The following is a 21,047-nucleotide window of genomic DNA, read 5'->3' as shown; positions in this document are numbered from 1 at the left end:
TTAGAGTTATGACTCAACCGCTAAACATGGAAGTTCCATGTTAGATATCAGGTGGTTATAATTCTTATTCCTTAATAAGAGAAATTAGTTAGCTAAAGCGTGCATGTTGGATTACCTATGGCAATATTTCTCGTCATATTGGTAGAAAAAGGTGGCAAAGGAAAAAATGGAAAAGAAATTGGGATTTGTAAACAATGATGAATAAATTGTGTTATCAAGTGTAAAACAACACTCTTTTTATTTTTAGACACATAAAGACAACTAGAGGTTAAACACAAAATTAAAGGTATTACGAGATATAAAACACCTTCATCAAGAAATTGCAAAACACGGCTAGGAGGATAGTCCCAAAAATAAAAAATGCACCCCTTTATCCAACCAACCGAGAGTCTGAGACGATACAAGAAAAATACAAAATATGCTTTTTGCGACGAATCGTTCATCATAAAAATTTAAAAGTGGGCTTGAAGATGTATAAACACTATACAATATGGGCTTTTTTGTAGACAACCAAACAAATCAAGCTTGGGCTAGCATTTACGGGCTGTTATGTTTTATTTCAAAGAAAATGAAAAACAGTTTTCATTTTAATCTGAGCAGCAATAGTAGACGTTTCTACTAGAAAAAAAAATTCTTCTATAGAAGAGGTGCAAAGAAGTTTTAAATACACACCTATAATTACTTAATACACACTTCTTACTCAATACACATACCATTTAATTTCTCATTCTAATATTTTACTAAATACACAACCCAAATTACCTAAAATATCCTTAAACTAAAAAATCATGAAATACACTATTATTTAACTACATTAAGGCTACTATTTAAGTTGATTAGTATATATAATTGACCATATTAATTACTTGTGTTAGTTATTGGGGAATCCATAAGGATTCATTATTGTTCCATTCAAATAGATGCTTAGAAATAGGTTTTTATTATTTGAGTTCTCATTCACCAAACACGGAAACACCCTATTGATCAAGTATAAAATTTTGAGTCGAACATTCAACTGAAACTGTATCTTAGTTTCTCCACGATAGCAAAACTACCAAGTTGTCATTAGATGGTCAAACAAATTAACAATTACAAAATTTTATACATGTGATGTTTTATATTAGATAATAATTTGACTAATCATAATTTTTAAGAAAAAAAAATGAACTAAAAAGTGGGAGTAAAGCGATATGTTATAAAAAGACTTAATGCCATTAATTTTGAAATTCTAAATTATATGGTCTCTCACACCATTTAATTACAATTTATTTAAGGAAAATTTAAATTCCATGGTTTCTAACTTTATTCTTGTTTTAAATGAGGATGCCATTTACAGAAGTTCATTGTGTTTATAATTATAGAATAATATAAGGAATATATGATTATTATTAATACATAGATGTCTATTTTGGTCATTTAATCTACCTATAAAATTTGATTTGAAATATAAAATAATAGGGATGTGTATTAGAGCAACTCCAACAGCTTCTCTATAATTTTTGTATTATAGGGAAGCAAAAGTCAAAGCTTTAAGCAATTTTTCTTCTTCAACTCCAACAGATTCCCTAGTTTACAGCAATCTCTAAAATCTCCAAATTCTTCCTTAAAATTTTAGAGATTGCTGTAAATTTAGGGAATTTTGTTTTCTTTCCCTAAAATGGAGAAAGTTATAGGGAATCTGTTGGAGCAAAAGATGCTCATTTTTCCCTAAAATAGAGAAAAACTAAAATATGGGGAAGCTGTTGGAGTTGCTCTTAAGTAGTTTGGGGTGTGTATTTAAAATTTCTCAGAGGTGCATGATCCCTCAAAATATATAAAAAAAAAAAAAATCTAGAAAGAAGAAGAAGTGCATATACCAAAGGCAGGAATAGAGGTTATTGAGCAATCCGATAATACATATTATGGGCTCACACTTTCACATAAAGTCTCAATTTATTGAATCTCGGAGTTCGGTTCATAAAGAAATCAGAGTGCTGAATGTAGACGAAGTAAAGCAAAATTGTTCGCAATATATTTTACTCTTTCACAAAAGGAAGATGTACGTCTTTGATTTCATCCTTGAAAACAACAAGTCTGTTTTGCAAACGTCAACCACACTCCGAATTTGGCCATTTTTAGAGCGCCAACCATTGCAGATAAGAAAATCCCAAAACCAAAAAACCAAGGCGCCACGTGTCGTCCACAGGGCTATTTCCTAAATTTCTCCGAGATTTTTTTTTTTTTTTTTTTTTTTTTTTTCAATTTCAATCCTCTGCTGAAAGATTGGTGGGAACGAAAGTTAGAAGAAGAAGTAGAAAAACAAAGAGCAAGCCTTTCTTCTCTCTCTCTCTCTCTCTCAGTGACTTGTACCTAACCAACGGTTGAGGCCCAGAGACAGATTCAGAAGAAGAAGATGTCAGCTGCTTCATTGTGTTCATCAACTCTCAAGTCCCAGATCACTGGACTTGGTGGAGGAGGTCTCAAGCTTCAAAAGCCATGTCTTTCACAACCCAATTCGCTTACCTTCACAAGGTATAGCCTTTTCTAACTTTCTTGATTGAATTCCAACTGGGTTTGATTGTTTTTTTGGATTTGAATCATAAAGATTGCAACTTTGTGTGTTTGGATGGAACCCAGTTCAGAAAATCATTACTTCGTATTGTGAATTTTGTTCTGGTTAGGATTTTGGTTATGGATGGAGGTAACTTGTTTAGTTTCTGAGATGGGTAGATTGCAAGTGAATATATACATATGATTTCTTTTCTTTCTGTGGAATGTGAGTGCTGAGTTGTTTGATATTCTGCTCATTCAGTTTTGATAAGCTGGTATTGTGAAAGTTGTGCTTTGCTTTTTCTAATTATGAGGTGGCTAAACTGGATTGGAAATGTCCTAATAATGATAGTTTGCTGCTCTGAGAGTGCTTCTGCTGCTTATTTTTGTTTGATTTCAGGAGGAAAGGTAAGACTCTGGTGAAGGCTACATCTCGGGTTGACAAGTTTTCGAAAAGCGATATCATTGTTTCCCCATCGATTCTTTCTGCTAACTTTGCCAAGTTGGGAGACCAGGTTCTTTTCTGTTCTTTATCTCAGTCAGTTTTTTCTTCAGATATTGAAGTATAAGGGTTGCAGTACATTTTTCAAATGTAAACAGTATTAGTTTGAGACTCTTTGTAGTTTTGTATATCTGTGGCATTTTCATATAAATTTGGATTTAGAGTTTGATTCTCACTTTGTCTAGGTAAAAGCTGTTGAGTTGGCAGGCTGTGACTGGATTCATGTTGATGTGATGGATGGTCGTTTTGTTCCAAACATTACCATTGGACCACTAGTGGTTGATGCCTTGCGCCCTGTGACAGATCTTCCTTTGGATGTGCATCTGGTAATTTTCTTCTATATGTTTTGATATGGATTGATCAGTGTCGAATGAGAATCAAACTCTAATGTGAACTTGAACTCTTGCAGATGATTGTGGAACCTGATCAGAGAGTGCCAGATTTTATCAAAGCTGGAGCCGACATAGTCAGTGTTCATTGTGAACAATCTTCCACCATCCATTTGCACCGTGCTGTTAATCAAGTAAGATTTTCTCCTTATCCTTGTGATTGAATGTTAAAGCACTTATATTATTGGTTTCTATTCCTTCAAAATGACGTTTAGAGAGAAGAGAAGAAGAGTGATAGACACAGCTGGTGAATCCAGAGCTAGAGATGTATGCTTATGTCCATTTTTTTGTCTTTGCGTTTTTAATGACAGAGATCTTAAACCCTGTAGACACCACTTAACTTGCTAAACATTTATGATGATAACATGCTACCATGGAGCATTACCAGAAATGAACAGGATTTGTTCTACTAGTCATTTTCTTAAAAAATCATTTACTTTTGGTACAATTCAGATAAAGAGTCTGGGAGCTAAAGCTGGAGTTGTCCTAAACCCTGGTACCCCACTAAGTGCAATAGAGTATGTCCTCGATGGTGAGTTTTCTTTTAAAAATACTATATCCTCTCCTGTTCTCACGAATTATGATTATTCATTTATTTGTTGCCTTTTGAATCGTTGAAATGGATACTGATTGTCAAGGCTCATTCCCTTATTGTGTATTTTGCTTATCTGGGATTAGGTTGGGTTTCATGTCTAGGCTTTCTGACAGGCTAGGCTACAAATAGTTGAGGTAATTCAAATGAAAAGGTGAACAAAATCTGGACAATATCAATGAAAAAGATGATCAAGGACTGAACTTAATCGGAGGTGTGTGCTGTGCAAAGGCTTCTTACACACAGATATTTAGGAATTAGATTCTTAGTAATACTGAAAGACAATGATTTCTATAGAATTCATGTGTGGAAAGGGGGAGTGCAGAGAGAATATATCAGATTTATTTCATACTAAATCATTCTAACATTGCATAATATGATAGCAGAAGTTATGTAGTATATCATCTGGTGAAAAATGGTATTGACTATCTTCTTGCATGTTTCAGCTGTTGATTTGGTTTTGATTATGTCCGTAAACCCTGGCTTTGGTGGCCAGAGCTTCATAGAGAGCCAAGTGAAGAAAATTTCAGACTTGAGAAGACTGTGTGTGGAGAAAGTATAATCTCTCTCTCTCTCTCTCTCTCTCTCTCTCACTTAAAATATGAACTGAAGGTTTTTGTTTGTTGTTACCACAGGGGGTGAACCCATGGATTGAAGTGGATGGTGGAGTTACTCCAGCAAATGCATACAAGGTTTGTGGACCAAGAGCTGTTCTATGTATTAAATAACTCAAATGGAACTGTTCTATGTATAATACAAGTCTTATTTTTGAGCTCTTAGAAGCTATTAGAAACTCTAATTTACCTTCTCTTCAAACTTCTGGATTCAAATTATGTTGATTCAACTAATCTAGTTTGCAAATGTTTTCTATGGTGGCAGGTTATTGAGGCTGGAGCTAATGCTCTTGTTGCTGGTTCTGCCGTCTTTGGAGCTAAAGATTATGCTGCAGGTATGTACCAAAAAATCTCAGAACCTTTATATCGTTGCTAAAGAGAAGATTATTGGGAAAAGAAAAGTCCAGATGAGCTAATGCAATTCAATCTTTATATCGATTTTAAATGTCCATTTACAGCCATAAAAGGAATCAAAACCAGCAAACGGCCCGAAGCAGTTGCAGTGTGAATTGATATCTGAATGACCCATTGTTTTCAGCAGGTGATTTCTTATCTTCATTTCCATATATGTCACCTTTCCTCCATTGGGGTTTTTGAATTAATTCTCCAAGTATCAACTTCACTATCAACTTCACTACTGTGGTCGCATTATTAAAGAGGGAAAAAAAAAAAGAATCACCATTCTCAGAAAGCCTCGACAGTGATGATAAGGACCCATTAGCATTTTCTTAAATTCTTTTTACCAATATACTAGGCACAGTTTGAACAGTGGATCAATCATTTTACACAACTATGGATTTGAACAATGACAAATTAAGTTTATAAGTGATGCGAAGTTTTGGTTTTGGTCCTTTTTCTGTTGTGATTAACCTCTGTAACACTGTCTTCATATTTTGCAGACATTTAGTACAAGTTAGAAATTGTACTCGTCACTTCATCTTCTCCTCGGATGTGCTCTCACTTCTTGCAATATATTTTTTATAAGAGAATAGAGATAAACAAATAAGCAATCAAATTTGTGGTGCTCCTACTGATACACAGGTTCTGTACCATATCCTTTACAGGGGTTTCATAATTCAAACTTCAAGCCGTTGGCTCTGTAATTGATCCCTTCCATCTTAATGAAGCATTTCTTCTCTTTCTTCTGCTTCCCTTGCCCTTGGCTATTTTGTGGAGTATGCTTTGTTTTTCAGAATTACACTACCTTTGCTTAATGCAAAGTTCATTGATATTTTCCTCTTTTGGCCTCAAAAAATAAAATGAACCAAGCAATCATTCCTATTATGACGAAACAAGCTGTTCCACTAGTAAAGGCGTATCCACAACCTCTGCTTTTATGCAACACCATTTATTTGCAACCCCAAAAGGGGCATGTTGTCAATCCATGATCAGAAACTGTGAAGACATATCTACAGCTTCACACAAATTCAAGAAACACCTCCCTTATGCAAAGGCTAAGCTACAAATAACCAACCTATAACACCAAACGACCTCCCCAATTGACTATTGAAACACCTTTGTACACAAAACCAGCTTGTAATTCTATCACACATCTTGTCTGCATAAGGGGCATGAACCATGTCTAACAAGCCACTTGTCCACACAAGCCAAGTGAAATGTATGCTGACAGAGAGGCAGGGTCCTTACAGTTTCTCCCACTTCAAGATCCTGCATATACCACATTGTTAAGTCAAGATTAAGACCATGCCATCTTCAATTAGTTCTTTGATACAGAAATGGGAATATTTAAGATATCTGTATTCATCAAGCCATTCCCACAGTAAAAGTTCAAGACTTCTCTGAAAGAGTAATAACCTGCAAACATATTGTACAACAGGAAACCCGAGCTGCCTTGGTATCCCCCAGAATCTCATGATATGGCAATTTCTTGAACAAATCCCTTGACAACCCTCTGGTTTCAACTACTCCATCACGAATCTCATCAAGGTTAAGATTAGCGAAGTTAACCTGCTGATTCCAGCTTAAATTTCAGATAATAAGTGATTGAGAGAAGAACATTAGGGCAGTGCTTTTTTCAACAGATTTTGGGTTTATGTCAAAATCTAGGAAGGAAAGATTAAGGAAATAAGTGGCAAGATACCAGCTAGAAATTAAAACCAATGCTTTGATAGAAAGGGAAGCACATCCACGTACTACCAACAGCAAAACAGGGCATGTCTATATGCACCAAATGTTTCAGATGCATGCTACAAAAGGTAATAGCTTCTTGAAAGAGAAATATATGGGGGAACTAGTGAAAACCTGCCAATGGCCAGCACTTAGCACTTCTGGCGGTGGTAAGTTTTCCTCCTCAAACCTCCAACAAATAAGCTCCTCTGTAATTTCTGCCTGAATTAAGACTACCATTCACAAACTGAAAGAGAACTAAAATGATGTGATGCTATGCATGTATAAGCTTCACCATAGATTCACAATTATAAATGGTCTTAGCCGAAACGTGATATGTTCAAATCATGACAGTCAATCCTCAAGAAGACGAGCACCTATGCACCTTGGCAGGTCGGAAATCATAAAAAAATAAACAGCTGATAGAAAGAAAGAGAAACAGATACCCTAGAGATTAATAGCTAACCATCAATGAAGATCTTCGTGAGCCAGGCCGACCAAGACGCAATAACTCACGTGAAGCTTCCAAAATCTCCACAGAGAGAACAGCCCCAGCAACAGCACCCAATCCAGCTCCACGAACAATACCACTGTCAGAAGCCTTACCGGCTAAAGCACCAAAAATGCCTCCTGCGAAAAATCCCGCTGCAATAGGACAACAATACAAAGATACATATCAGTCCACACCCAGTTACTGACCTATGATTCAATGTTTATTCTGCTTGAATATCAGCAGCTTCTTCATTAACATCATCAACTTCTGCACTTGGGGCTCATCAAGACCTTAAACTTTCCAATTTTCAAAGATTAAATAGTACAACTGAGAAGACACCTAAATATACAGAAGCTAAAAAGCTAACAACTTTATTAATATCCACATACAGGCAGAGTTGAATAACCAAAACCCAGAAGCAAATATGGAATTCCACAAACAATGAATACCCTAATAACTCAAAGTTCAAAACTTTAAGAATCAAAATTGATCAAGAACAAAAGGCTTGAAATATATAGATATATACCAAGGGCAAAAAGCAGAACCAGAGTCCCAGCAACGAAGTTGATCACAAGCAGTGGAAGGCGTTGAAGGACTCCAACCCTCTGAATCTCTCCGCTCTCCATGACCAAAACGGCGTCGGATCACTGGAAGTTGTACGGAAGGAATATCAAAGGTAAAGGGAGATTAACATATTTGGAACCCCTAGCTACCTAGAAATTCAATTCATTTGGATATTAACATGATGTTTTGGTGTTGGGGAATAAAACTGAGGGCTCAGATATTACAGAATGTCTGCTAATATTGGCTGCCGTGAAATATAAGCAAGGGGAAAGTTGGGTTGATAAGGAAAACTGGAAAAGGAAACAACAACTGCACATGACCAGACAAAGTTGACAAATGCAAAAAAGGTGAGAACTTTGATTGGACCAGAAACCAAACAAAGCTCACATATTTTCCTTTTTTCCTAAGGCAGGAGGTGTATTCACATTAGATTTTTTGGATTTTAAAAATCTACGAGTATTCCGATTTTGAAATATCTATTCAAATATTAATGGTACGCAAAAAAAAAGTTCAATGATGCAAAAAAAAAGAACATCATTGGATGTACTTTTAATCATTAAGTTTTAGTATCGTAATCTTGAAATTAAATAAATTGACATATAACCAAAGACTTTCGAACTTTTTTTTTGGTTAACAAAGACTTTTGAACTTTGGCAAAAAAAAAGACTTTTGAACTTTGGCATCGCTTAAAAGCTGCATTTTGCTGCTCACAGTAATGGCATTGGACTATTCAACAATGCCAATCCTTCCCTATCAATAACACAATGACACAGGATACTGAACTCAGAATAGGGTCCCAACCTGACATACTGTCTTCATTCCTTCTCAAACTGTGTAGGGCTGCAGGCTCAAACTCTATGACCAAGAAAGCTCTTGTCACGCAATTTGAATAGCAAAGGCCTGAATGAATGCTATTTGATCTCAGAATAACTTAGCTGCTGATTTTAGGTCACCAATTTCTTGGTAAGCCCTACATAACACCGGACGTATATCTATACTGGGAATGATACCCGTCTTCATCATATCTGCATGCAGCATCATCACGCCAAGCGTATGCTTCACTTGGAAGTGGCCCTTTAACATGACAATGTAAGTGAATGCATCTGGTCTCAAACCACTGACTCTCATATCCAAAAAGAACTTGGTTGCCTCGACAATCCGGCTGTCTACAGACAGACCCTGAATTAAAGCTGTATAAGTCACATGATTTGGGGAACAGAAGTCGCCATCCATTTCCTTGGTTTCATCTGTATTGGAACTGACTTTGGTTTTCTCCGAAAAGAGGTTGATTGCATCAGAACTCTTTCCATTTTTACCAAGGCCGTCTACCAAGCAACTAAGAGTGAAAACATTGGGCGTGAGGCGTGCTTCCAACATCTCTTTATGCAGGCGATGAGCCTCTTTCACGTTCCCGGTTTTAAAATGGCCATCAATCAAATCTGTGTAAGCTACTATATCAGGCAGAAGGCCTTTAACTACCATTTCCGAGTACAAACCCATAGCAGCTTCCATGTTCCCCATCTTGCAATAAGCATCGATCAAAGTAGAGAAGGTGGTGACATTTGGTTCTATACCAATTTTGGTCATTTCAGAACACACCTCCAAAGCCTTCTCCATATTGCGATCTTTACAATACCCATCGATTAATGAATTGTACGTAACAGCATTTGCAGCAACTCCCTCCTTCTTCATGTTTTGCAACAACTGATACGCTTCTTCCACTCTATAAACAGAACATAGACCTTTAATTAGTATGCTGTAAGTGAACACATCCGGAAGAACACCATACTTCTGCATCTCCAATTTCAAATCCATTGCTTCCGAAACATCTTCTACCTTACAATGCCCGTCAATCAAACCATTGTACACAAACGTATTAGGCGCAGCACCAAACTTAACCATGCACACTAAAACGCTCCTCGCAGCCATCAGTTCGCCAACTTTGCAAAATGCATCAATCAAAATACCAAACGTGACAACATTCGGCCGCATGCCATCGCCTAGCAAGTTCGAGTACAACACAAGGGCTTGTTTGACATCAGCCACTTTGCAATACCCATCCATCAGACAATTGTAAGTCCACAGATTTGGTATCACACCATCTTTCCTCATCGTCCGAAAAATGCTGTCAGCTTCCACCATCCTCCCCTCATTGCACAGCCCACGAATAAGAGATGTATACACCACAACTGTCCTTTCAATCCCTCTCTCAGGCATTTCATCGAACACCTTACGTGCATTCACGAGATCGCCTTTCTTACAACAACCCTCGATTAACACCCCATATGTAACCCAACTAGGTCTTAATCCACGAGAGCCCATATCATTATAAAGCTCCCACATCGAATCAATCCGACCCGTCTTCACCAACCCATCCAAGAGCGCATTACAAGCCTGTGTTGCTGGCAGCACCCCAATGCTGCCATACACCCGCAAAGCTTCTTCAACAAGACCCATCTCAGATAACGCAATGATCAAAACTCCAAAAACATTCCGAGCAGAGAATCTAGACCTCTCCAAACGGCTAAGTGCATTGTAAACCAATTCACAGGCACGGCGGGATTTGCAGGACTTCTGAAGATCTAGTATCAAGTCTTTTATCAAGCACCTGGCTTTAATATATAGTTTGGCTCTGACCAACACATGAGTAATCGCTGAATGAAGCTGAAGATCCTTCCTTGCGCCGACTTGTTTCGACGCCGAATTGAAGAGCTCAAACGCTTCTGTAGGGCTTCTGCAATTCAGTATAGTGCTGGTGAAATCGGCCGGCGAAGAAGAAGAAGAAGAAGACGACGATGAACCGAATGCTCTGGCGAAGAGTGTCCGGTTCGGACGGGAAAGCTTCAACATAGTTGGGTGGCTATGGATTTGAAAAGTATAGTTTGCGATTTAAAGGACTACCTTAAACCCACAACCTCCTCTACTACTAGAGCTTTAGAGCAGCGCCTCTTTCATCTATTACAACAGAGCTGCAGCACAGTCCGAAATCTGACCCAAATTCATACACAGATACTAGTCCATGGATTCACCCAGAAAAGCTACCTTCTTTCTAAGCTACTAGCGTTGTACGTAGGTTGTGGGTGTCTTGATAATGCGCTGAGAGTTTTCGGGAATGTAAAGAGTCCGAGTACTACTGTGTGGAACCAGATAATCAGAGGGTATGCTGGTAGCGAAACTCCGGGGAAGGCGGTTGAGTTGTATAACAGGCTGGCGGCGACGGAAGCCGAGCCGGATGGGTATACGTATTCGTATGTTGTTAGTGCTTGCGCTAGGTCAGGGATGGTTAGAGAGGGGGAACAGTTGCATGGGAGAGTTTTGGGTGGTGGGTTTGGTTCTAATGTGTTTGTTCAGACCAGTTTGGTTAGTTTGTATGCAGGTGGTGGAGGGTTGAGTGGTGGTGTTGAGTGCGCGCGCAAGGTGTTTGATGAAATGCGTGAGAGGAGTGTTGTCAGTTGGAATACGCTGCTTTCGGGGTATGTGAGGAGCCGGGATTTTGATGGGGCGCGGCGAGTTTTTGATGGGATGCCGGAGAGGAATGTGGTGTCGTGGACGACAATGATTGCGGGGTGTGCTCAGAATGGGAGGTGTAAGGAAGCTTTGAGTTTGTTTGGGCGGATGAGGAAGGCGAATGTGGAACCCGACCAGGTTGCGCTAGTGGCGGTGTTATCGGCCTGTGCTGAGATTGGGGACTTGAGATTCGGAAGGTGGGTTCACTGGTACGTTGAAGAGGGATTGTGTGTTAGAGCTAAGTCGCGGTTGGTGACTTTGTACAATGCACTCATACATATGTACGCCAGTTGTGGTTTGGTTGATGAAGCCTATAAGGTGTTCAAGCAGATGCCTAGACGGAGCACTGTCTCGTGGACCAGCATCATAGTTGGGTTCGCAAAGCAGGGTCGCGGGGAGGAAGCTCTTCGTATATTTCAATTGATGCTGAGCTCGGAACTTGACGATGTAAGACCCGATGAAATTACTTTCCTTGGGGTGTTGTGTGGCTGTAGCCATGCTGGATTAGTTGATGAGGGCCGAAGACTTTTCAAGTTCATGACGCAGACTTGGGGACTCGAACCAAGGATTGAGCACTATGGCTGCATGGTCGATCTATTAAGCCGTGCTGGTCTTTTAAATGAAGCTCATGTACTTGTGGAGACTATGCCAATGGAGCCAAATGACGCTGTGTGGGGAGCTCTCCTCGGCGGTTGCATGCTTCACAAGAATTCTGAGCTTGCATCACTTGCAGCTCAAAAGTTAACAGTTGCACTTGACCCTGACCAAGCTGCAGGGTATCTTGTGCTCTTATCGAATGTGTATGCTTCTGCTAAAAGATGGCTAGACGTTGCTTATGTGAGACAGAAAATGGTTCACATGGGCGTGAAGAAGCCTCCAGGTCGAAGTTGGGTTCAAATCAATGGAGCTGTTCATGGTTTTGTGGCAGGTGATAGAACCCATAAACATGAATATTTGATATATGAAATGCTTGGCGAGATCACAAGGCAAGCCCAGCAAGAAGGCCGCGAACCAGACACATTAAACATGCTTTCCCTTGAAGACTAGGAAAACGAAACTAGTTCCTGCTTCCTAGTATTCTTTCTAAATGTTCCTCTCTCTAATTAGTTGGCTTTGCATTTGCCTGCTTCACATTAACACTTTATATATCCTCTCTTCTTAATGGATATTGAATCTCCGTGGCCGTCAGCATATTCATACATAAGAAAGTTATATGATACACTTATAGACTAATTCCATACAGTCGTAGACTAGCTCGAAATCAAGTTAAACCATCAAAATGACCTGATGTATTAATTCAATAATAAACCGTAGAAATTTAACCTTGGACGAACCCACACACAATGACCCATTAGGTAGGTAGATCAATTTTGTTGGACTTGCGCAAAGTATACGTGGGAGGTAGGATCATCTGTCCACATTCCTTCTTCCTAGTGAGGTTAACTTTGGTCGTACACCAAGGCAAGGAATAAGGAATACGTTTGGGCCTTTTCATGAGCCCAAAGCAAGCCTTTCATATAAATATTCTATCCGCCTTGGCGGTAATCCTCGACACTATTTTCCCTCTTTTCTCTCAGTAGCAATCATGAGTCGGAGCGGCGAGGACCGGTTCGAGATCGCCTTCTTCGACGTGGAGACGACGGTGCCGACCCGACCCGGTCAGGGCTTCGCCTTATTGGAATTCGGATCCATCCTTGTTTGCCCCAGGAAGCTGATTGAGCTCGAGAGCTACTCCACTCTAATCCGACCCGCCGACCTCAATTCCATCAACTCCTTGTCCGTCCGCTGTAACGGCATTACCCGAGACGCCGTCATCGCCGCCCCGGGCTTCGATAAGATCGCCGATAGAGTTTTCGACATTCTCCATGGTTGGTTCCCATTTTCCTTCTTTACTCTTTGACTCTTTGATAGTTTGGTGTTTGGTTTCTGAGAGATGCGGTGAAATTTCGGTTTTATTTTCAAGAGAAATGAGCTGAATTGATTCAAGTAAGGTAATTATTTTATTTGCTTTTCGATTCGGTGTTTGGTTGAGAAGAAACGGGGTGAAATTTCTTTTCTTGAAGAGGAAGTTTTTGTTCTGTGTTGAATTTCTGTTTGGTTTGTAGATTGGCGAAAGGAATTGGAATAGTAAAAGTAAAATAATGTTTCATCAGCTACTATGTTAACAGTAATCGTTGATTGATTGATTATGGACATAAGAAAAATAAGCTGAATTGTTTGAAGTAAGGTGATTCTTTTCCCGATTCGGTGTTTGGTTGAGAAGAAATGGAGTGAAATTTCATTTCTTGAAGAGGAAGTTTTTGTTGTATTTTGATTTTTTGTTTGGTTCGTAGATTGGCTAAAGGAATCAGAATAGTAAAAGTAAAGTAATGTTTCATTAGCTACTGTATAAGTTAATTTAAATTTCTAATGGTTGCTGTAAACTGTCTTGATGGATTTTGTAATGGAAATTTTGAGATGCAGATTTTAAGGTGATATTGAATCTCTATTCTTTGAATTTTAATGAGATTTTGTTTTATGGTTGTGCAGGACGTATATGGGCCGGTCATAATATATTGAGGTTTGATTGCCCCCGGATTCGGGAGGCTTTTGCAAATATTGGTCGACCTGCACCAGAACCCAAAGGTACAATTGATTCTTTGGCTTTGTTGACTCAGCGATTTGGAAGGAGAGCTGGTAACATGAAGGTATATTTAACGTCATGTGATTGAATTCTTAAAATCAAAATCATTATATTTGAGAGGGCAAAGTTGTAAAGTTTCTAGGTTTTATACATGATGATATGGTTTTCTGCAGATGGCCACTCTTGCAACTTATTTTGGTCTTGGACAACAGACACACAGGTATTTTTGGAAACCTACTTGGGTTTACGTTACTCTCTCTTGTGTTGCATTTGGTTTTCTTAAACACTAATGTTTTATTTAATGATTGTTCAGGAGTTTGGATGATGTTCGAATGAATCTTGAAGTACTCAAATATTGTGCTACAGTTTTATTCTTGGTAATAATCTAATTCTGGAATTAGGGTAGAAAATATTCAGTTTTTGATACAAAGGCGTTATTGTATACGTAGTTATGTTGAATTTTACATTTTAGGTCTCTTAATAAAATGATACAGTAGTTGAATGTCACATGTAATATTTTCACTTGTTATTGTGATGTTGAATGTATTTTTGAATCAAAACAATAGTTGCCTGATAACCTTACAATTGGGGTTTTAAAGTCACTTCTAACATTAACTCTAATTTGATAAACTTGCAGGAGTCAAGCCTCCCGGACATATTAACAGAGAACAGCTGGGTTTCTCCAAATGCTACAACAAGAAGTCGAAGTGGTGGAAAGTTATCTCCTGAGGGGTCAAGCATGAACATAAATATTTCAAATCAAACAGGGGACAATCATCCAATAACATCTCTTAGGACTGAGACCACACAAGAAGTCTCTAATTTGCTTGAGACTGTCGAGGCCAGCACAAATCGACCAGATCCTTTTGACATGGGCCCACTTATCAATGAAGTGAAGAATGAGTTAGATCAGCAAGACATCAACATGGTGGAAACACCTGCACAAGAGTCTCCCAACAGTTCTCTCAATGCTTCTGTGACCAACAACTGTAATGCCACCATGGATTTTTTACAGCTCGATCAAGTTCTCATTCCTTATATTAGTGCTTCGCTTGTTCCATTGTATCGTGGGAGTCAAAGGATAAAGTTATTACACAAAGATGTCACTTTGCAGCTTTGCTGCAGTCATATGAAATTGCGGTTTGGAATCAATACGAAGTTTTTTGATCATGCTGGCCGACCACGACTGAATATTGTCTTTGATGCACCACCAAAATTATGTGAAGTTCTTGATGCATGCGATGGCCTTGCAAAGAAGTTGTCTTTGGACTCTGGAAGTAGCTCTGAATGGAGGCCTGTTGTGATCCGCAAACAGGGCTTCTACAACTACCCTACTGTGAGATTGCAGTAAGTTCTACTCTTATTATTTTGTATTTCTCCACTCTAATAAGAAAAAGCATCGCTCATACAAGTTTTGAAATTTAGAGCAAATGAAGCATCGGTGATGTGTAAGGATTGATGTAGTCTTTGTTTTTTTATTTGTTACTACAGCATACAAACTGCAGTATGCGGGGACATTGCAATCTACGCCACAGAGATATATCAAAGAGACCCCTCTGGCACCGAGCAAAGGCTAGTCTTCTCTAAATTTGATGCTTCAGAACTTGGTGCCTTGTTCACCCGAGGGATGTTTATGGATGTGTTCTTCTCTTTGGATCCATATGACTATCAGCAGAGTGCAGGCATTAGGTTGGTGGCAAAGAAACTGATTATTCATTCCAATTGATTGATGAAATATGTATGTCTAATTTATTTAGGGAGCCAATTGCTATGTAAAGTTCAACCAGATAGATTGACTTGCAGGATAGCTTTCAAAATTTGGAATCAGGGGATACTGATGTTGTGATTTGTAACTGCAAAAGATGTTCAATGCTAGATCTTTATTTTTATCAGAACTAGGTCCGTTTCAAGCTACAGAAAATCTATGATCATATACTGTACATTGCTCAGTTGAATTTTATTTTCGGGAAAGTCTTAGTGTGCAGAGCTCTGCAGTTGAGCTGCACCAAGGCCTTGAACTTGTTTTGCCAATTTTTTAACATGCAACTGGTTTACGTTTTTGGATGTGTGAATCATGTGCTTAATATTTTCATGGGGCAATGACTGTGCTAGCCACATGAATGTGATACTAGTCTGGTAGCAGCATGTGAAGCAAAGCAATTTTCTTTTAAGAAAACCCCGATTCCTTCGGTTTTTTGGATGAATCACCATGTGCTTGTCATATCAATTTGGTAAAGGATGTGATAGACACATTTAAAACGTGATGCTAAATTCTTGTGAATGGGTAAGGCTTCCATCTTGTGCATTTCTGCTCTACTGATTTCTGGCAATATCCAGGTGGAGCTTGTAATTTAATCAGTTCATCGGTAGGTAGCTCTATCTCCTTAAATAAGCTTGGGTTGATGATCAATTAAGAGCAAATATGGAAAGGAAGTTTAATGGTGGTCCGAAAGAAGTTATTAGGAAGATCATATGGTTATTGACAGAAAATGGGAGTTGATCCTTAACAGAACTTTAAGGAATTGTGAGGTTTAGCTGCTCTGCATGTGAACAATGATGTGCAGTTAGGTTGAGGCTTCGACATATGCATGTGTTCAGTTTATCCTGGCCTTGTATATAAACATGTGTGTATTTTGAAAAAGCAGGCCTAAATATTTGGTATACCAAACTCTTGGTTGGCTAGTATATATGCTTCATGGGACTTGCATGCATTTCGCATCCTTAATCTTAATCTTGTACGTGTTAGTAAATTTTATTTTCAAAGAGAAGTGCAAGCAGATGACAAGCCAAGTTAACAGCAAGAACAATGGAACTTCCATTGATCGTAGTCGAGTAAAAATTTTGTTGTGTGACCGCAACGCTGAGAGTTGTGAAGAGGTTTCGACACTACTGACAGCATGCTGTTATCAGGGTATTACAAGTTGATCATTTCTCTCTGCATTAAAATACAGCTCTGTATTTCTCATTGACTGAAACAAAGTTTGAACTTAAAAGTAACTTCCTCGTATAAAATACAGTTTAGATATGCAAATCAGTATTGCTGTTCAGGTTTTGAAAAGCTAGCCTACTACGTTTATTCTGCCTCTGAAGTGGTTTCTCAGGCAGACAATGAAGGCTGTTCTGTAGAAAATATTTTGCAAGATTTTTAGAAGTAGACATGTCTTATATTTTTCTGATGTGGAATTTTGGCTTTCTGGTTTGATATCAATGGCTTCTGCCTTCTTGAGTGCATTCATACATGATATTATATGTCTCTGTAATCACACGAGTAATGCTGAGAACAGTTACTTTTGTGTAACAGTAATTTCGGTTGGCTCAGCTGTGAAGGTTGTGGATGCTCTCAATGAAGAGTGGTCTTCAATTGATATTATACTTGCTGCAGTTGACCTCCCAATAGAATCAAGCATTGAGATGCTGAAGTATATCATGCAAGATAGACATTTCAAATGTATTCCAGTGATCAGTAAGCAGCGTAATACTTTTCTGTATTAAGGATGGAATATATTCCATCATAACTCAGTTCCTCATATTTCTGGTATTCGAAAAACAAATTTATGCATTGCACATAATCACATATGGTGGATATGATTGTAAACCACTGCATCACACTTTACTTGTTGTTCTTGCAGTGCTGTCAACAAACCATGAGTCCTCTTTTCTTCTCAATTTCTTAAGATTGGGGGCAACTGATTACCTGGTCAAGCCATTATGCATCGATGAGATACTGAACTTGTGGATGCACTGCTGGAGGCAGCCTAAGGTAGGGTGTCTTTCACCAAATTTGATGTTCATGGATACATATGTATGTAGCTTTTGCAGGGTGCATCACAATTTGTGACTAGTCATATTCTGGCATCCTACCAGAGATCAGAGTACTCTTGTTTCAGTTGTAAAAAGCTCTTACTTGATCTAGCTACAATACTTTGCAGAATCTCATCTTAGCTGCGTAACTGTATGATCCAGATCGTGCTCAAATCTTTGAAATGTGACCAACTAAGCCTCCTGCTTTATCCTACAGTACTCAGTTGCGTGTTTCATTCTTTTCCTCTCTTGTAGGAACTTGACTGGTTGCCACAGAACAACTTGCAAATTTCAAGTGAAGACAGCAGCAATATCTTCGTCTATAATGACACAGATGAAGAGTTCCTAGAGAATACGATGCAAACGTTGTGTGTATCAAAAAGGAACTAGCAAGATTAGCTGAAATTTATATTCCAAATAAACTATAGCATATATTTGAAGTTTTAATCAAGTTGTTCTCTGAAAAAATGAGTGTGCGCTCCATCAATGAAATCAAAGGCCTCTCAGGTCCGATGTTGCTATATAAATTGTGATAAATTCCGAGAGTGAGATCTTATGGTCAAATCATCCAAATGGTCATTCAGGCTTGAAAATGAGCGAATTCCACGAGGAACCCGTCTCGGCCTCCAATTTTAAGTACTTGTATAAGTAACTTTTGAGCCCAAACAGAACTGGATGATACAAAACTCTGAATGAAAGCTTCACCTAAACTAGCCAAATCATAAGGCCCCAAATTCTTTAAGTTAAACCCATTATGCAAAATCTAAGAAAAAGGAACATACATCTAATGGAAGCCAATTTCTTCTTTTGATTCCATGCCTTTTTCTGATTCTAAAATGAACCACCAACTCTGGTAGAGTGGTAGACAAAAAAATGAACCCCTAACTCTGGTAGACAGAGCTAAACTGGGGATCTGTGAATCAGTGTAACTTTTTGTTCACCTGTCGTCTTCCCATTAATATTTCCTGTTCTTCTTTCCTACTTTATTTTTCTGTAGTTTGTTTCAGCTACTTAATAATTAATACTCATTTTACATCTTTGCTAGGTTTAGGGTTTATTCAAAAGTATTCTAATATTTCCTGACCATGTTAAAGAATTGATCATTGTGGTATCTTAGGCATTAGGATTAATATGCATAGAAAATAAGAACAATCAGTGTAGAACAAACTTCAATGGCAGAGGATTGAATTTGGTATCAACCACAATAGTATCTGGGACTTTCATTCAACTCTGTCCTGGAAACTATAGTATTGTAGTACTAAATATTCATTTCAGTGTGCTATAATAATCACTTCCAAATTGTGAGGTAAAGTCTTTTCTGTCTTGAATATAAACATGATCCATGTGCAGGCCAAACTTTTGGTTGGCCAAGTAGACAGAAACTTTTGGTAGACCAAACTTTTGGTTGGCTACTGAATTGATTTCTTTGTGGATGTGCATCTTTATGTTAGCATTGTGTTTTGTTGATTTGGAATGGAGGGAGGTAAGTAGAGATCGACATGAATGACAATGGCAGACAAGTTGATTAGCCCCTTTGCATTGTTCGAATTACAGACTATGGGATATATAGGTGCACGAGCATATAATACCGTATTCTTACCTATCTCTATTCTCTAGTGCTAGATGCATGCGTTGCAACTTTCATCAGTTTGCCCAGATGTAGAGTTGTGGATGCTATGAATGCCAAGTGACCATTCTTTTTTCGATTCTTATTGGTGGCATTCAGAGCATCCACAACCTCTACTTCTGATTCACCATTTGTCACCGCACTTGGCCTTCCTATGGATGTGAGGAGGAAGATGTTGAAGCAGCATGTAATGCTGGAAAGACATTTCCGACTTATTACAGTAACCGGTATGCCCTCACTAAACTTTCCTTGTTGTTTTTTATTTTTATTCTCCAAATCTCTATGGTTGTGAGAAAATAAAAGAAAAAGAAGGTTGAAGGAGAATTGATCTATAAGATTCTAAATTTGGAACTTTCTTCACTACATACACAGTACAGATGAAATTATATGCTTGGTATTCCATGTAAGCCACTATATCATACTAATGTTGGGAGCTGGGAAGAGGTTTCGACACTGTACTAGTTGCGACTTGCTGTTATTATCTGTGTACGTAAACCAATTGTATCCTTAACTCTTCTGCATTTAATTCCAGTTCCCTTAACTGTACCATCGACTGAAACACAGTCGGGGTTGATTTACTTATGTTAGAGATAATCCATCTCCTCCTCCAATCACGCCCAGAATCTCCTCCATTGAATAGCATGTTTACAGCTTCCTATGATTATGCATCAGTTTTGATACTGTTGTTAATGTAATATTATTGATTCATGTAACTGTCAATACTCACAGCTATATAATGTATAGAATGTAATAGCTTAGCTAGATTAATCAAGGAAATCGATCAATTTCCACAACTTACTTTCTGTGTTGTATATGCAGTAATTTCAGTTATGTACCCTCAGCTGTGGAGGTTATGGATGCCCTTTGATTGATATAATAGCTGGCTCATCTTATCTGCATAATCTTTCAATTTACGATAGTACTCTTACAATATTGTGCTCAAATCTTTCCCCAGTTTACGATACTTTAATGAAAGCTATATATGACAGTCATCCGTGTTTGTTTCTTTCAGTAAAATCTTTTCATCTCAGATGACACATGTGATCGAAGACTTCTTCCCAGAGGAGACAATGCCATGTTGTGTTCATCATCAGAAAAGAAATAGCAACCTTGGCTGATATCTATGTTGCTGGAAAAATTAGGAAAACTGGTAGATTTTGAAATCAATTTGTATCCTGGAAAATAAGCATTCCATCTGTGAAATCCTTCTCTCTAGCTAGTCTAGCTATCCTTGTTATTGTACTCAACCTGGTTCTTCCAACATATACAAATGATTCATCCCTTTGACAAAATGGTCTACTAATTATTGTAAGAAACAACACAGCTGCCATCAATTTGTGGTAAAAATATGAACAGAAGATTGAATTCGGAGGAAAGCAATTAGGTTTCATTTAGTTTGCGGCCGGTGTGAAACTATTAGAAATCAATTCCTCTGCCTTTACTTGAATAATAAGAGCCTACAAAACTGCATCACTCGCACTAACTCGATATGAATTTATTAGTAACTTTAATATATAAAATCATATATGCATTAATAATGCATGCTGATGAGCTGTGACATGTTGGTTATTATACCGTAGATGTTACATATTCAAATTTCGCCAACACACCATGCGATGGATGAAGTAAAATGTCGCAGCTTATGAAAACATTATGCTGCAAAAATACTTATAAAGATA

The 21,047-nt window shown here is 38.2% G+C and overlaps 6 protein-coding genes across 10 annotated transcripts; 4 read left to right on the top strand and 2 right to left on the bottom strand.

The window, feature by feature from the left end:
• Nucleotides 1-2,251: 2,251 nt before the first annotated feature.
• Nucleotides 2,252-5,768, top strand: LOC133746026 (ribulose-phosphate 3-epimerase, chloroplastic). The gene is made up of 10 exons (XM_062174182.1): nucleotides 2,252-2,511; nucleotides 2,930-3,044; nucleotides 3,217-3,357; nucleotides 3,441-3,554; nucleotides 3,874-3,952; nucleotides 4,459-4,568; nucleotides 4,648-4,704; nucleotides 4,892-4,961; nucleotides 5,085-5,167; nucleotides 5,526-5,768. The coding sequence occupies exons 1-9, from the start codon at nucleotides 2,393-2,395 to the stop codon at nucleotides 5,132-5,134; spliced, it is 855 nt and encodes a 284-aa protein (XP_062030166.1). The 5' UTR covers nucleotides 2,252-2,392; the 3' UTR covers nucleotides 5,135-5,167; nucleotides 5,526-5,768.
• Nucleotides 5,769-5,881: 113 nt separating this feature from the next.
• Nucleotides 5,882-8,033, bottom strand: LOC133746027 (NEP1-interacting protein-like 2). 4 transcript variants are annotated; one of them, XM_062174183.1, is made up of 5 exons: nucleotides 7,773-8,031; nucleotides 7,220-7,398; nucleotides 6,889-6,975; nucleotides 6,442-6,597; nucleotides 5,882-6,294 (listed from the first exon to the last, which is right to left on the bottom strand). In XM_062174183.1, exons 1-5 carry the CDS (start codon nucleotides 7,870-7,872, stop codon nucleotides 6,172-6,174), a joined length of 645 nt encoding a protein of 214 aa, XP_062030167.1. In that variant the 5' UTR covers nucleotides 7,873-8,031; the 3' UTR covers nucleotides 5,882-6,171. The 4 variants fall into 4 exon arrangements, with proteins under 4 accessions (XP_062030167.1, XP_062030168.1, XP_062030169.1 ...); XM_062174184.1 differs by having other exon boundaries at nucleotides 6,442-6,594; nucleotides 7,773-8,030; XM_062174185.1 differs by lacking the exon at nucleotides 6,889-6,975 and having other exon boundaries at nucleotides 7,773-8,033.
• A 235-nt stretch (nucleotides 8,034-8,268) lies between these two features.
• Nucleotides 8,269-10,660, bottom strand: LOC133746020 (pentatricopeptide repeat-containing protein At5g61400). The gene has a single exon (XM_062174178.1). It carries the CDS (start codon nucleotides 10,658-10,660, stop codon nucleotides 8,732-8,734), a length of 1,929 nt encoding a protein of 642 aa, XP_062030162.1. The 3' UTR covers nucleotides 8,269-8,731.
• A 12-nt stretch (nucleotides 10,661-10,672) lies between these two features.
• LOC133746022 (pentatricopeptide repeat-containing protein At5g56310-like) lies at nucleotides 10,673-12,718 on the top strand. Its single transcript, XM_062174180.1, has one exon. It carries the CDS (start codon nucleotides 10,673-10,675, stop codon nucleotides 12,362-12,364), a length of 1,692 nt encoding a protein of 563 aa, XP_062030164.1. The 3' UTR covers nucleotides 12,365-12,718.
• LOC133745058 (protein NEN1) lies at nucleotides 12,479-15,835 on the top strand. Its single transcript, XM_062173052.1, has 7 exons — nucleotides 12,479-12,501; nucleotides 12,752-13,185; nucleotides 13,847-14,004; nucleotides 14,114-14,160; nucleotides 14,254-14,317; nucleotides 14,578-15,287; nucleotides 15,432-15,835. The coding sequence occupies exons 1-7, from the start codon at nucleotides 12,479-12,481 to the stop codon at nucleotides 15,664-15,666; spliced, it is 1,671 nt and encodes a 556-aa protein (XP_062029036.1). The 3' UTR covers nucleotides 15,667-15,835.
• An 815-nt stretch (nucleotides 15,836-16,650) lies between these two features.
• Nucleotides 16,651-18,188, top strand: LOC133742125 (two-component response regulator-like APRR1). 2 transcript variants are annotated; one of them, XM_062169808.1, is made up of 4 exons: nucleotides 16,651-16,851; nucleotides 17,242-17,403; nucleotides 17,570-17,700; nucleotides 17,870-18,188. In XM_062169808.1, the coding sequence occupies exons 1-4, from the start codon at nucleotides 16,719-16,721 to the stop codon at nucleotides 17,888-17,890; spliced, it is 447 nt and encodes a 148-aa protein (XP_062025792.1). In that variant the 5' UTR covers nucleotides 16,651-16,718; the 3' UTR covers nucleotides 17,891-18,188. The 2 variants fall into 2 exon arrangements, with proteins under 2 accessions (XP_062025792.1, XP_062025791.1); XM_062169807.1 differs by having other exon boundaries at nucleotides 16,652-16,851; nucleotides 17,997-18,188.
• The last annotated feature ends 2,859 nt before the right edge of the window (nucleotides 18,189-21,047 follow it).

This window comes from Rosa rugosa, chromosome 4 (genome assembly GCF_958449725.1).
Source record: "Rosa rugosa chromosome 4, drRosRugo1.1, whole genome shotgun sequence".
NCBI classification, from domain to species: Eukaryota; Viridiplantae; Streptophyta; class Magnoliopsida; order Rosales; family Rosaceae; genus Rosa; species Rosa rugosa.
The sequence above is the reverse complement of the archived record's forward strand: the minus strand, read 5'-3'. Positions and strand labels throughout refer to the sequence as shown.

Excerpts from the sequence above, each read along its gene's own strand:
- LOC133746020 (XM_062174178.1), bottom strand. The coding sequence starts at position 10,660 with ATGTTGAAGCTTTCCCGTCCGAACCGGACACTCTTCGCCAGAGCATTC.
- LOC133745058 (XM_062173052.1), top strand. The coding sequence starts at position 12,479 with ATGGATATTGAATCTCCGTGGCC. Across the intron at positions 13,186-13,846 it reads AGTTTTCGACATTCTCCATG|GACGTATATGGGCCGGTCAT; the intron begins GTTGGTTCCCAT and ends ATGGTTGTGCAG. Across the intron at positions 14,318-14,577 it reads GTGCTACAGTTTTATTCTTG|GAGTCAAGCCTCCCGGACAT; the intron begins GTAATAATCTAA and ends ATAAACTTGCAG.
- LOC133746027 (XM_062174183.1), bottom strand. The coding sequence starts at position 7,872 with ATGGAGAGCGGAGAGATTCAGAGGGTTGGAGTCCTTCAACGCCTTCCA. Across the intron at positions 7,399-7,772 it reads GGTTCTGCTTTTTGCCCTTG|CGGGATTTTTCGCAGGAGGC; the intron begins GTATATATCTAT and ends GTCCTATTGCAG. Across the intron at positions 6,598-6,888 it reads TAAGTGCTGGCCATTGGCAG|CAGGTTAACTTCGCTAATCT; the intron begins GTTTTCACTAGT and ends AGCTGGAATCAG.
- LOC133746022 (XM_062174180.1), top strand. The coding sequence starts at position 10,673 with ATGGATTTGAAAAGTATAGTTTGCGATTTAAAGGACTACCTTAAACCC.
- LOC133746026 (XM_062174182.1), top strand. The coding sequence starts at position 2,393 with ATGTCAGCTGCTTCATTGTGTTCATCAACTCTCAAGTCCCAGATCACT. Across the intron at positions 3,045-3,216 it reads TTGCCAAGTTGGGAGACCAG|GTAAAAGCTGTTGAGTTGGC; the intron begins GTTCTTTTCTGT and ends CACTTTGTCTAG. Across the intron at positions 3,953-4,458 it reads AATAGAGTATGTCCTCGATG|CTGTTGATTTGGTTTTGATT; the intron begins GTGAGTTTTCTT and ends TGCATGTTTCAG.
- LOC133742125 (XM_062169807.1), top strand. The coding sequence starts at position 16,719 with ATGACAAGCCAAGTTAACAGCAAGAACAATGGAACTTCCATTGATCGT. Across the intron at positions 16,852-17,241 it reads GACAGCATGCTGTTATCAGG|TAATTTCGGTTGGCTCAGCT; the intron begins GTATTACAAGTT and ends TTTGTGTAACAG. Across the intron at positions 17,404-17,569 it reads CAAATGTATTCCAGTGATCA|TGCTGTCAACAAACCATGAG; the intron begins GTAAGCAGCGTA and ends TTGTTCTTGCAG.